Source organism: Vicugna pacos, chromosome 15, assembly GCF_048564905.1.
Source record: "Vicugna pacos chromosome 15, VicPac4, whole genome shotgun sequence".
Lineage (NCBI taxonomy): Eukaryota > Metazoa > Chordata > Mammalia > Artiodactyla > Camelidae > Vicugna > Vicugna pacos.
Window position 1 is genome coordinate 27,554,635 of NC_133001.1, and position 14,706 is coordinate 27,569,340.

At 49.7% G+C, this 14,706-nt stretch overlaps 1 protein-coding gene across 1 annotated transcript; it reads right to left on the reverse strand.

Annotated features, from left to right (window-relative positions):
• Window positions 1-7,113: 7,113 nt before the first annotated feature.
• TMEM247 (transmembrane protein 247) lies at window positions 7,114-12,663 on the reverse strand. The gene is made up of 4 exons (XM_031672601.2): window positions 12,487-12,663; window positions 11,427-11,777; window positions 8,504-8,692; window positions 7,114-7,155 (listed from the first exon to the last, which is right to left on the reverse strand). Exons 1-4 carry the CDS (start codon window positions 12,601-12,603, stop codon window positions 7,114-7,116), a joined length of 699 nt encoding a protein of 232 aa, XP_031528461.2. The 5' UTR covers window positions 12,604-12,663.
• Between the last annotated feature and the right edge of the window lie 2,043 nt (window positions 12,664-14,706).

The following is a 14,706-nucleotide window of genomic DNA, read 5'->3' on the forward strand; positions in this document are numbered from 1 at the left end:
CTAGTGGGTCCACAGACTTTTGTTAGGTCCACAGACCTAACTGTAACCAACAGCCACAGATCAGCAGGTATCACATAAAAAGACTGGACTCCTGGCTGCCCTTGAACAGCTAGACATGGGGCCTCACATGGTGAAAATGGGAGGGAGGGAGGGAGTGGGGGCTGCCTCTTTCACACTGGCTCTTCCTTTCCTGTTAGCTACGGTTGACTGAAGAAAAATGCACAACCTAAAAGTTGAGAATTATGTTTTATTGGGTGGATTTTTCTCAGGACTTCAAACCCAGGAGACAAGCCCTCTCAGATACCTCTAAGAGACTGCTCCAAAGAGGTAAGGGAGGAGCCAAGATATATAGGAAATTTTGTAAGAAAAACTAGGTAGTCGAAACATCCAAAGATTGCTGTTAATTAAAGTAAACCAGGTATCGCAAGTGAAGGAATTTAGTGCTTTTCTAAGTATCGGAAGATGCAAGAGTCTGGGCTCATTGAAATCATTCCTTTGATGTGCACCTAGCTATCTAGGGCCGATATTCTGTTCTGTCCCATCCTGAGTCCCCTCCAGGTGCACTGTTGGTGGTGGCTGCAGCGGCTGAGGGCCTGGCAGCAGCAGCTTTTGTCTTCATCCCGAGTTCCCTCAGGGCTCGTCGTTGGGGTGGGGGTTATAGCGGTTTGATGGCTGCAACATCCTTTGTTTACTGATACAGCAGGCAACATTTTTCATTCACACTACCCCTAGCCAGCTCTTCTCTTTTACCTGCCCCACCTGGGTCCTCCCAGCATCCCAGTTTTCGACTCCCACCCTAGCTGATCTGTTCCGAGACTCAGGATGGTCCAGTAGTGTGTGGTTTGCTTAGGGAAGCCATCTGGAGTTCCACCACAGTTAACCTGACATCTGCGAGCACGTAGGTTCTCTACACTTCTCTGTGCTTCCAGAGCCTTCCACTCAAAGCCCATTGTTTTCTAGGATCCCATTCCAGCTTGGATACCAGGGGGGCTTTGTGTATGTGAGGATACAGAAATTGTCCAGAAGTGAAAGTCAGTGAGAGTGAACTGTAAGATTTCTCCCTGGGTCCCACCACCTCCCTCTTCTTTCATAGACTTGCCATGGTATCCTTTTCTTCAGGGCGAAAGCCAAGCATGGCTGATTCAAGAGGGAAGACTCCCCACCGCAACTCCAGGCAAGTTGCAGACCCATTCACATGACTTGATGGACCCTGTAGAAGATGCTGGGTATGGTCCAGAGGAAGCTCTCCAGGGCTTTGAGTATGGATCTCCCGCTTGCCAAGAAAATGGCCGATGTGTGGATTGTCTGGGCCAGTGAGTGAGGACTTACATCCTTGTCCACCTCAGAGACATTTCTGTCCACAGCCTTTGGTGGGAGGAAATGAGAGAACGTGTGGAATATAAAGGTAGGTTTTTAAATCGAGCCCCTTTGAACCTGCTACCCCTAGGTGTACACCTGCAGACACAGCGGGCCACACAGTACTATTTGAAATAGAGTAACACTTTTCTTCACATTTATCAGAGCAGCTCTGAATCTTCATTCACAAATCCAAATAAACGAGACGTATATTTCTTTGCTTTCCTTAAATCTACTTTCAGCTCCATGCTACAGCTGGTCTCAGCCACCTTCTAGATGAGTAAGCTCAGACAGCTCCTGAACCTGAGTCTCTTTTTTCTCATCTGCAAAGTGAGGGTGGTTAGAGCAGTCCCCCGGTGGCCCTGGGACGAGGGGATGACGTGCAGTGTGTTGGACGGGGGCAGAAAGTACCGCAGCTACTGGGTCAGTGTGCACCATCTTCTCCCCTCGCCAGGAAGCCAAGAAGGCTTGAGAGCAGGGACCTTTCTCCAGTCTGTCTGCTGCGTTCTTTTGTTCATTGGCTTGTTCATTCATTTGTTCCTCAAGTACTGATTAAACGCCATTGGTAGGTGGTCCCTGCAGCTGCCCAATAGCTGCTCCGACATCTCAGGGCTAAAGCCAGAGCTGGGTACTGGGAGGAGAGCGGCTCATTGGTAGAGAATGGCTGGCACCAGCCCTGCCTGGGGTGGAGAGAAGCTCCCCCACTACGCCGGCCCCTAACCAAGGGTTGCCTTGCTCAGCACTTCCGCCCCCATGGCTGTCTTCCAAGGCCCACTTTCTGCCCCAGGACCCTACAAAGACTCCTTTGATGAAAAGTTTGAGGCAAAGTGACTGTGTCATTTGATACAAATGAGGCTCATGGGGGTAAAAAGTGTAGCTTTATTCTCCTATTTGGGGATTTTCTGGCACAAAGGAAAATGATCAGCTGAATGGGGCTGGGGCGGAAGCCAGGAGGGTGGGGAAAGACCAAGAGTTGGGGAACTTGAGACTTCTGTTAGCTCTGGGATGAGCGGCTCCAAGGCCGGGGTGTGACCCGCACACTAAGAGGTGCTTCCCACCCAGCCCGACTCTGCTCCCAGAGCAGGTGGGTGTGCGAGGGGCCCTGTCCTGCCGCGGAGGGGGCCTTCCTTCCTGCCAGACTGCCAGACACATGGTGGGCCTGCTTCCATGGTCCGGGGTGGGGACCTTTCAACATGCACAGCACCTGCTCCCCTTCTCCCACTGATGGGGTGCCAAGGACCTCCAGGGAGAGATTTGAGAGGACCCACAAAAGCCCCTCACCCCAGAGGGTCTGCTGAATCCACCTCTAGGGCTGGCTTCATGGGTGTACTGCTGCGGGACTGGCACTGGGCCCCACGCTCCGGGGACCCTGCACTCAGAGGGACCCCACACTTCGTTTCAGGCTCTGCTATCACCACCTTAAAATTCTCAATAATACTTGGGCAAGGGACCCTTGCATTGTCCTTTTGCACTAAGCCCCATGTTCTCCAGCGGACCCTCTCCCCTCCCCCCGGGTTCTTCAGGTCAGGCCTGCAATCCCTACACATTCTTTGCTCCTCTCTTAACTAACACCTCTCATTTGTAGGGCCCTGTGTTTCCCGTGGGCCTGCGTATCACACTCGCCTGTCTTCACGGGCCCCCAACTCATTGACTTGTGGGGGATTTGTAGGATTTGTCTCATGACCCCAGGTCCTTTGATGCCACCCCTTTGTTCTTTTTAAGAAAATTTTTTGTTTATTTTTTATTGAAGTGTAGTTGATTTACAATGTTAGTTTCAGGTGTGCAGCAAAGCAATTCAGTTATACATATACAGACATATGCCACCCTTTGTTCTTAGGAACAAAAATGCCCACCTCCTGACACCACCTGGGATCCTCTCCTTCTTAAGTGTAGGCAATTTGCAAGTCCAAAGCGGATCCTCTATTTTGCTCTTAAGAGCCGGCCAAGCCCTCTGAGGGCGCTTAATAAATACTGAGTAATGAACCTGCAGCTGCTGCTCCTTTGGCTAATTAAATCTAAATAATTTACAGACTTTAAATTATGCAACAAGGCTTGGCCAAAACGGCTTAAAAATGCGGGATCCCTAGCTTTTCTGCTGTGCCCTGTGGAAAAAAAATCCTATCTTTTAATCATGCTTAACCTTCCTGAAAGAACAGTGGCAACCTTTGAATAATGAATGAATGTATATTAGCAAGATTTTTGCCCCAAGCTACACACATTGGAGCCAGATTATAAAAGGGACAGAGGCAGAGCCTGGCCTGCGGGGATTCCGGAAGTTTCTGGTGAGTCACAGAGCGCTGGGAGAAATCATTTGGTAGCTCAGAAGCCCAGAGCAAGGACTACTGAAGAGTACAGAGGGAGGGGGGCGGCCGGATGCGCTGTCTCCCGGCCACATCAGCTGTGATGGCGGCTCCCACAGCACGGGTAGGGGGCACACGCTCAGTTATCCTTTCTCCTCTCCTTCTTCTCTCTCCTCCAAGTACCCTCCCCCACCTCCACGACTGCCCAGGCCGAGAGCCCTGTCTTCACAGAAGGTAGGTGAGATGGAGTCACGAAGCCTAGAACAGCACTTCGCATACTCACAGGTGCACTCAAGTCACTGGGGTTACTGTCAAAAGTGCGTCTGATGGGTGGGTCTTGGGTGGGGCCTGGGATGCTGCACTTCTAAGATGCCTGGTGCTGCTGGTCCTCAGATCCCATGTAGAGAAACAAGGAGTTAGGTTTTGTATTAAAGCTGAACATTTCAATCAACTGGGACACTTTTCAGGCTCCCAAACTTCCCTGGACACCATCTCAGATCAATTAAATTGAAATTTCTGAAATCAGGCCCTAGGCTTTGGTCTCATTCCCCACTCACCTTTTTTTTCTCTGTTAGTTTAGATAATTTGCAGGTCACCCAAGCAAAGCTTAGAAAGCTTAACTGACTTGCTTGCAATCACCTGCTAAAGTGGGATTAGAAACACCTGGCAGGGAAGTGGCATTTAGCACCAAGATTGTTCCCTGTCCCTCTTGCAGATTTTAGCATCTCTGGGGCTCTAGCCATGTCCCTGGGCTCAGGGTTGCAACCTATGTGATTCCATTTGAGGAGCAGGAGGGGTTCGTCTATCTTTCTCTTCCTAAGTCTGCCTGAAATTTCACTCTTAGTGCATGTTTGGGCTACAGCTGAGTGTAATGTGGAGGCTCTGTTACCCTCTCTGTCTTCAGCATCATGGTGTGAGTGGGCTGACAGGAGAGACTTCCAGGGACACTGGGCTGTATTCTGCCAGATCTGGGACTCAGGAGGGGAAGGGACTCTCGAGGCAGGCTTGCCTCCTCTCGCAGCTCTGCAGAGGGTGCCCAGCACAGATGGGTGTGCCCTTCTAAGTCCCCAGACAGGGCTGCTGTCCATGTTGTGCAAGATCTTGGGGCCTCAGGGAGAGGCCAGGAGGAGGAAGGCAGAGCCGTTTCAGTCCTGTGTCCGGAGAAAACCATGCCCTTCCTGCTGTGGTATGTGAGTGAGGCCTTCAGGCAGAGGTACAGCCAGGGGCCAGACCCAGATTGGCCACAGCTGTGCTCCACCCAGTTGTCTCAAGCCGGACCATGATCCTGGCTCAGCGCTGGGGCAGGCTGTGGGAGCTGGGCCTAAGAAAGCAGGGTAGGATAGACACAGTTATTTGCTTATTCAACATCCATCACTCCCTCTCCCCACATCCATATTATCAGAATTTTAATTTTGTTCACCCAGGCAAAAAACTTGCCACACCTCAGATGTCCTGAATCTAGGAGCAGCAACATGACCAATGAGATTTAAGCAGAAATCTTAAAGTGGGTCTTTCTGGAAGGCTTTTTAAAGATGGCCCCTTCCTTTTTCCCCCTCTGCTGACTTGGAGTTGATACCTGGAGCTGCAGCAGCCATCATGAGATTATGAAACTAGAAGCCATGGGGTGAGGAGGATAAAAGCCATATGCTAAGGATGGTGGAACAGAAAGAAGCCTGGGTCCTCTATGGCTTCCTAGAGCAGTTTCACCAGTCATGGACTGCCTTACCTGGGGCGTCTCAGTATATGCGAAACAGAAACCCCTGTTTGGTTAAGTCACTGTGGCCACATTTCTTTTATAGCTAAATGCAGTCTTCACACTAGGACCTCAGAGTGTTCCTGAATTGGACATGGGAAGATGAGGCCAAGGCAAGAATATGGTCCCCAGGAGGGGGTTGGGGGGAGGTCACTATCTCATTCTACAGTCTTCAGGGATTCCTTATTTCCCAAGGGATGAAGTTCATATTCCTCAGACCAACATTCAAGACTATAAAATTTGGTCCCAAATCAATTTTCCAGGCCTGTTACCATTCACTGGAGCACAGATGAGCCTGCTTCTTCTCCTGAATACAGATTATACACTACCACCTTGAGCTTAACTCAGGTGCATTCTCCCTCCTCCTTTCTACCTGTCCCAGGCTCACCTGCCCTTGTGGACTGCTCTTTGGAAAAGACTTCCTATCATCCTGGGCTCCAAGGACCTCTCCTTCTTTGATCTCAGTCATCACTGAGGTCTGTGTGCCTGATGGCTTCTTTATATTGTAATGCATATTAACCTCACCTCCCTAGCAGGCCTGTGAGAACGTCCAAGGCAGGATTTGGAAGCAAAGAGAATTTGGGAGTGTAGAAAAATCGTGTGCTTTGGAGTCAGGCTTGAGATCTCACATGGTCTTGAATACGTCACTTAACCTCTCTGAGCCTCAGTATCCTTGTCTGTGAAATGGGAGTGATGCCCATGTCTACCTCCCGGGCCTCCATAAAGCATGTAGCACAGTGCCTGGCCCACTGGAGGTTCTCTAGAAGGGCTTGCATGTCGCCTTGCTGCCCTCCTGGTAACACTGGACTGTGCCTTTTCACTATCCTTTGCATCTCTATCCACTTTAGTTTCTCCCTTCCATCTGATTTTCTGCTTAGTATTTGAAGCGGGAGACCTGTACCAAGTTTGGGGAGTGATCAGGAATCGTTCTCATTTTTGCCAAGGGCAGATCTTAGGCTACTGACTTCAGTCTTCCAGCAGAGTAGGTAGGAGGGCTAGAGGGGAGATTCCATGTCCCCTGCTAAGGAGGCGAGATGAGATGCTAACTTAACTGCTCAAGGGAGTTTACTAGGTGTTTCTCTGAAGACATGTAAGGAAAATGGGTGTATTTAAGTTCAGTTGTACCTGGCAACAGACAATGAAGTAAATGGCCTTATAGTACCTTTTTTTTTTTTTTAAACAAACCCACAATTCTGCTTGCTGTAACAAATTAAATGTCTGGGCCTTGATCTTTTTGATATCTTGATTGCCTCCGTCTTTGGCCTCAATCCCCACCTCAGACAGACCCAGATCCAGTAAGATGATTGTGAGAAGTGACCCATAGCAAAAAAAAAAAAAAAAAAAAAAATTCTACCCTTGAAAGTTTAATGAGAAATGACAGTTTTATTACTTCCAAGTAAATACCCGTCACATAGCTCTAAACGCGGATGGATGCATTGAACTGGGTGGCGAATGAGAAGCCGCCATGGACTGAAATGGCATAGTAACATGCACTGACGCAGAGTCCCAGGGCGGTCCTTTCATGTGTTCCTCTTAGCATCACTCAGCCGGCCCAACAAGACAGAAACGTACTCTTTTGTCCCTCTTAAAGCAGAGACTTATGTCTGGGAAGAGGAGGGGGCCATAAAGACTTGACTGATTGCACAGCTGTGTCCAGCCTCATTCAGTTTGCTGCGTAATCCCTAAAGTCTCCCGCGCCAGCCATCATTCCTGGGCGGGGCTGGCGGGGTCAGGGCAGCCCGCCACCTGCTGGGGGTGGGGGCGCAGCGTGAGAGAAACCGTCAAGGGGAGCTGGCCCTGGGGGAGTTGAACCCCTTTCCCTGGTTACACACACTGGGCAGCTTCATTTTGTGCCTCCTGTGAGCCCTCTAGTGGCCAAAGGCTGTTCCTTTTGGTTGTTGCCTGTTTACCTGGAGGATTGTGTATATTTCTACTGTAGACAACTGTTTATTTGCTCTGTGTGTGTGTGTGATCTGAGGGTTGGGCTGTGTGGTCTGTTGGGGTTTTTTTTCCCTCTTCCTACTTTTCCATTAGAACAGCAGGCCCAGATTTCGCCCTGCCCCGCCTCAACCAAGCATGCACTGCTCAGTGTTAAGGCTATCTGACAGGCCTGTGCCAGGCTCCTTGAAACTTCGGCATCTCTCTCCTTGAACTGCTGAGGGCAGGCTCCAAGTCTGCATGGTTGACTGTGTACAGTCCTGCTCAGACCCTGCTAAATGGGCCCCTGCCAAGGGCCTGGGGATGCCATCCTGGCATGTCTGCAGAGCTGGAAAGAGCTCGAGGAGTCTTGGCTCCTGTATTAATTCCTTGTTACTGTTGCTGCTGTAATAAATTATTACAAACATAGTGGCTTAAAGCAACTCAAATTTATTCTTTTACAGTTCTGGAGGTCAGAAGTTTAAAATGGGTTTGGCAGGGCTGCATTCTTCCTGGTGGCTCTGGGGAAGAACCCCCTTTCTTGGCTTTCCTAGCTTCTACAGGCTGCCTGCCTCCCTTGGCTCATGGCCCTGGACCCCTCCACCCTCTGCTTCCACGGCCGCATATCTCCTCCCCTGCCTCTCACCCTCCTGCCTCCATCTTAGAAGACCCTTGCGATTACACCATGCTCATCTGGATAAACCAGGATTATCTCTTCATGTCAAGGCCCTTAGTTTAATCACACCTCAAAGTCTGTTTCACCATGGAAGATAACATATTTACAGACTCTGGGGACTGGGACGTGGACATCTGTGGGGGGCCTTCCCCCAAGCCTGCCACAGCTCCCTACATCTCAGAAAGATCTATGCAAGTGAGTAGATGTGGTGGATCCCAAGCCAGCCCAGTCATGGTGTGACTTCCATGATTCTGGAAGCGCTTTCTAAACCCCTTCTCCCCACAGATACCTCCCTAACTTGCTACCATCTAAAGCCCTCCTCTCGGGGAGTAAAGCATCTTGATCCATAGAAAGAACTCAGGCTCAGTTCAAGGCTTGAACATGTTTCTTCACACTAAGGTGTAAGTGGTTGACATCAAAACTTTCCTAACAGCAAGCCCTGATGGGAAGGAGGCACATGTAGGGGGAGGAGGGTCCCAGTGACAGAGAGAGCAGAGGCACTTGGAAGTATGACCATAAAGTTTTAATCAAACAGAGCAAAATGGCCGCGATGCAGAACAGGTAGTGCTTGGAGAAGAGGAAGAAGACCATCTCCTTGGTGACGTAGATGATGTGTATGAAGATGAAGCAGTACAGGAACATTGCGAACTGGTTCTTGGGGAGCAGGAGGTCCTGGAAGCCTCCCGAGAACTGCGGGAGAGAGAAAAGAGTGCAAGTGGCGAAACCGGGGCTTGGGTGCTAGGCTGGCCTGGGCTTCCATCCTACTCCTGTCCCTTCCTGAATGTGACCTTGGACAGGCTGTCTTCCCCACCTAAGGAGAGGGTAATCATGCCCCCTCACAAGATGACCAGGAGGAAGTGCCAGACAGGAAAGGAAAAATTCCCAAGCAGGGTCACTAGCACATAGAGGGAACTCATGAGTTTCACTTCTTGAGCCAGGTCCCGTCCCTCCTGAGTCAGGCTGGCAGCGTCTTCTCTGTACACTCCATGCAGCCTCTGAGTCCTGCATGGGGGCAGCCTCCCTCCGACTCTGAGATCCCCAGATCTGGGTGCTGGGTCTTAGGAGTGTTCTCTGGACAGTCTCCCCTGACACTCGATCTTGTTTTCTGGATGGTGGCTCAATGAGTGAGGGCGATTCCTTGGGCATAAATGACTGTGCCTGTCTCTCTGTGTCCTTCCTGGCACACGTCAAACAGGGTCGGGCTGTGGTCTTTCAGCCCAGGATTTGGTGTCTCCTGAGGGCAAGTAGTCAGAGATGGGTGATGGGGCCTCCCTAAACCCTCAGGGTCTTGGGCTTGGGGGAAGGCAGTTTGAACTGTCTGGCCAATTCTGTCTGTGTGTGGCTTTTTTCCAGAATCTCTATAAATCAGGTCGAACAGACCTCCATTTTAACTGTAGAAAGCATCGTCCCTAAGCCAGGGAAGAGCTGATAGCACTATTCTAACCTGTAGTTAAGAAGGCATTACCCACGGTTCATTTTTTAAAATATCTTTAAAACTCATGTCACATTTTTGCAAGCAGGCAGATGGCAGGGACTGCGATGCCCTAACCTGCCTAGAAACTCACAGTGGTGTTTTTCAGTACAATGCCAGCTCTCTTCCCACCCGCCCAGAAAACAGAGGGTGGCGGGGAGCTTAAAATTCAAGTCAACTCTCCACTTTTCAGTAAACACACAGGAAGTAAAACACTTCTGTAAACTATTTTTAAAGGCTGGAATTGGGAAACACTGTTGTTGAACCAAATATATAAAATGTGAGGACAACTAAATAAAGCTGAGTGGGGCAGAAAATGACTCCAGTGATGCCACCTCTGAAATGAAGAGCAAGGAATGTTGAAGACCAGAGGGAAGAAACCCAGTGTTCTGGTCCGAGAGGAGGGCTGGACAGATCTTGTGTTTCTCTGCACACCCGCTCTGGCTCTAGATCCCCGGACTTCCTGCCACCATTTGCGGTCTGCGTGCTAATGGATATTTATGGTTTTGATAACAAAATGTGCATTTGTGAAAACTTTTAGACTTTTCAAAACACTTTCGATGGTCTATTTTTTAACTTAAGCAGAAGACGGAGAGCAGATAGGACTAAATACCAAGGATTTTCATCTCCTCCAGCAAGGAGAAGGATTTTCAAACTAAAAAGCAGGTATTTTGTGAGCAAGAAAAAAAAATCGTTGAGAAGCCAGCTTGTGTTCATTGAGAACATACCATGCAAAACTAACCTGATTTTCTTTAGGAAAAGAAAAATGGCCCAGTCAGTTGGGGAAATGCTATAGTGTAATATCTTAATTCTGGGAAACCATCTGACAGTGTGTCTCAGGACATTTTTCTGGACAAGGTAGAGAAATGTGAGCTGGAGAAAATGTAACTCAAGGGTGCTGATTAATGGAACATTGCTGACCTGTGGGGAGATCTTTTAGTGGTATTTACTTTAGGTCATATCCTCCTCAACAATTATAGCAATGACTTGGATAAAGACAGAAGGCAAGTTTCTCAGAACTGAGGATGACTCAGAGCTGGGAAGCATAGCTAATACATTACATCCTGATAAAACTGAAAAGTGATGAACGTAAGTTGTTGCATTTGGGTCAAGAAGTGAATTGCATGAGTACATAAAAATGGGAATATTTACTGAGTGCTTACCTAATGTGCCAGGCTCACTGCAAAGTGCCTTACGTGCATTCTTTCATTTAATCCTCACAACAACCCTATGAGGTAGGTACAGCCTTCTAGATGAGCAAACCAAGGCTCAGAGGATCAGTAATTTGCCCAGCGTCACACAGTATATACATGGTAGAGGCAGGATTTCAACCTAGGACTGTCTGATTTTAAAGCCCGGACAGTGCTGCTTTAAACAATAACATCTTTCATTATTTAGTACTTCTGATGGCCCAGCCACAGTGCTAAGCACTTCACATCCCATTTAATCACAAGCAGGCTTTCTTATGCCCATTTAGATCAGGGGAGAGTGGTCCATTTCTTGCCAAAAGAGGTCTAAGTTTTAGTTGACAGCAAGGCAGTGCGAGCCAACAGAGCAAATGCAGCTCTGATGAGGGGAGGAGGTGATGGGTCTATCAAAATCCCCAACCAGACTGCCATGGGGCTTCTGGGGCTAGCCCTCAGTGTCCCAGTTTAAGAGATGCAGATGGAGAGTGGTGGAAATTGAGTTAAAGAGGAAACGTTAAAAGAGTTCTCCCTGAGGAGGAAAGTCATGGGCAGGTGAGTGGACAAAGTAGTCTGGGACCCCTCCTGGCGTCAACTCTCCTTAAAGAGTTAGATCTCAGCTTCACATGGAAGCTCTAAAGCAGTGAGCAGACCCTCCCACCGAGTCTCTGGACGTAGGGTGGGATGCAGCCGCGAAGCAGGTAAGGTCGGCTCCCTGTGCAGGTCAGGGGTGGGCCCCTTCACCTCCAGGGCGGGACCTGCCACCTACCAGGCGGGGTGCCCCCTGCTGCTGCAGCTGCTCCATCACCTCCTCGTGCTGCCGCTGGCGCTCGTTCTCCTCGTGCACGTACTTGAGCCGCGTGAGCTCGAACTCCATGCGCATCTTCTCCAGCTCCATTTCAGCGTTGCTCTCGGGCCCTGGGGTCCCTGGAGCCGCCGCCGAGCCTTGGGCAGGGAGCAGCTCCGCGAGTTCAGGTCCATCGCCCGCCTGTCCCTTGGTGGTGGCGGGGCCAGTCTTGGAGGACAGTGACTTAGGCGGCCCTGGGCAGCCTCCGTCCTCACAAGTTTCTAGCTCCTCCAGGTAGTCGTAGGAGGAGTCGGGCTTCGGGGACTCTGCCTCCTGAGGGAAAGGGGTGGGAGGATGGGGGAAGTCAGCCAGGGGCTGCCGGTACCCCACCGCACCGCACTGTGGTGGCTCCAGACACCACACATTGGGGTACTTGAAAGAGTGTTGTGAATTGTGAGCATCAGGACTTGAGTTCTTGTTAGAAATGCACTTATGTGGAGTGATCAGGACCTGAGAATTAAGAAGGAGAGGGCAAAGGACACAGAGGAATGGTGCCCTAAAGATGCAGGGGGAGGTGTTGGGGAGTTGAGTAGAAGTCGTCTTCCTGGTGATTTTCAAATCATCACTGGAGGTAACTTCCTACCCCTCATTCTACTTTGAGACCAGAGACACCCAGTTCTCTGGGGCATACAGAGGGAGGGTGAAACCCAGGGTCTGCACTGAGAGGCTTAAATACCTGGGGACCAACATTAGGGCCATGGGGGGGGGGGCCCAGGCCCATCTGCAGGAGGAGGAAAGGGCCCCACATGGAGAGGTAGATGGGCGAGACCAAAGCCACCTTTAAGTGCCTTTACAATCTTACAGAGGGCTACCTGGTCACTGGTTATAGCTGGGTGCCAGTGGGGATGGGGTGCATGTCACTTGCTCTTCTTAGCAGCTCTCTGGAATCTCAGAGCACTCAGCTCCTATCCTGTGTCCCCAGAGTCCTCTTCCTCCCCCTGCTGGGACAGGCTGGGGCAGTGAGATGAGGCATCCTCCTTACCAAAGAGACCCTTGCCTTCCCTTCCGACATGGGGTCATCAGGCACCATCTTGGGGAAGTTTGGGCAGCTTTCTCCTGCCCCCCGACCTTCCATCATCTCCCTGTCCTCTGACGCCATCCAAAAAACCACAGTGCTGCCAGTTGGGGCCAAAGGACATCTTCTGAGGCAGTAACATTTGGCCTCATCAGATTCCACAGCCCAGCCACCATCACAATCCCCTGTCCTCATAATAACCCACATTCTACCAGTTGCTAGGGCCCCTCTGGCAGAGGGTGTGACACCTCTGAGGTGCCATTATTCAGAACTACAGGATGGGCCTTTGCACCCACCCCCTCCCCACCAGGGACTGCTTTGAAAACTAGAATTCCACCACTTGAAATCTACTCTCTTGGATTCCTCTTTTAAATGCAGCCTGGCTTGAGATGAGTCATAATTAGCTCCAAAAACCCTGTTATGGGCTGAATTATGTGCCCCCCAAATTTATATCTTAGAATGTGACTTTTATTTAGAGATGGGTTCTTACAGAGATGACATAAGATAGCATAAGATGGTCCCATGGCCAAACTCAAAGCCAAAGTATGGGGAAATGTACTCCATCCCTTTAGTGGGAAGAATTGCAAAGACACAGGGTAAAAAGTGTGGATATGGGGCAATATAAATAGGGCCCATAAAGCAAATCATTGTCAAGAGTGTTGGTGTTGCTGTGGTCGGAGCCACTGGGGAAGGTTCTGTGGAAGAGGTAACATGAAGGGTGGCTGGGATTTGGGCAAGAGGGAAGGATCAGCATAAGCACAGTCTCGACTAAAAATTATTGTCCATTTGTCTCTCCATTTGTGCTCTCTGTCCTTCTCCACCCCTGCCCTTTCCCTAGGAGCTGACCACCACAAAGCTGCATTATTTCATTAAGCAAAGCAATATATTCCAAAGCAAAATACAGTCTAGGACTCTCATTTCCCCTGTCCCAAGGAAAGATCCTCACGCACCTGTCCTGCCTCTGCAGGAGGCTGGGGAGATAGCTCTCATGAGCCTGGGGTTGGTTTGGCACTCCTGGCAACACAAAGAGTCACTCCCTCCACTGAGCCCAGGAAAAGGAGGTTACAGTAAGGCCATCTGAGGGAGCGAGGGAGACAGGATCACATGGGAGCCCAATAGGGATTTGGGTGACTGGGCCCCGTGGGGACTGTGCTGCGTTCAGACCTGGTGTACCTTCACACGCTTTGCCATTCTTGTAACTTGGCTGGTTCTGGGGTTTCTGCTGCTCTGTGTCCTCTCACTTTTAGCCAACATGCTTTCTCACCTCGTGATTTTCCCTATCTTGTAGCTGTAGCCTGTGCAACGTTTCTGCTTCCTCCCAGTTTCAGCTTATTCATGTCTTGAGCTTCTAACAGCCCTTCACAGCCCTGACTGCACTGCCTGTCTGTGTGCATTCAGTCTGTGTTCGTCCTGTCTTAGTCACTCGTGATGTCCTAGTTGACTTTTCCAAGGATGGGAATCAGAATGACCTACTTTGTCTCTATTTGGGCAGAGCTTTTCATTCTAGCCACTGGGCAGCCCATGGACTGGGAAGGTGCCCAGCCCAGCTCAGTCGACAGTGGAGAAATGGAAGGATGGGGAGGTAGGGACATACAGGACAGTGGACAGCAGCCTTGGGCTGTTCCTAGGCAGGAGCTGTGGTTGGGGGGGGGTGCTGTGGGGGTGGTCAGTCCCCTTTAGAAGGGGCATTGAGCACAAAGGGCACCGTATATTCATAGAGCAACATGTCAAGCATCAGTTTGGCAAATAACTGGAGAGACTTGCGTATTAGTACAGCACTCACAGACTTTCATTTACATGATCTCATTTGATTCTCAGAATACCCTATGAGGCAATTTAAAGCAGGTATAATTGTTGCTTCCTGACAAGCAGGGACCTGAGTCATACAGAGAGATGAAGTGGTTGGTATCTGAGGGCAAAAGACATTAGTGGTTGAGCTAGGACTCCCATCCCATCCTTGAGATTTCCCACCTCCTTCTCTGACATTTCTACATTAGACCATCAGGATGGTCTTTGGGGCTCCAAATCTCAGATGCAAGATGATTTTTTTTTAGCTATCTTGTTAGCATTTTCTTAGCTTTTTAAACAATTTATTATTTATTTATTTATTTATTTATTTTTATTGGAGTGTAGTCGGTTTACAATGCTGCATCAATTTCTGCTGTACAGCATACTGTTTCGGTCATA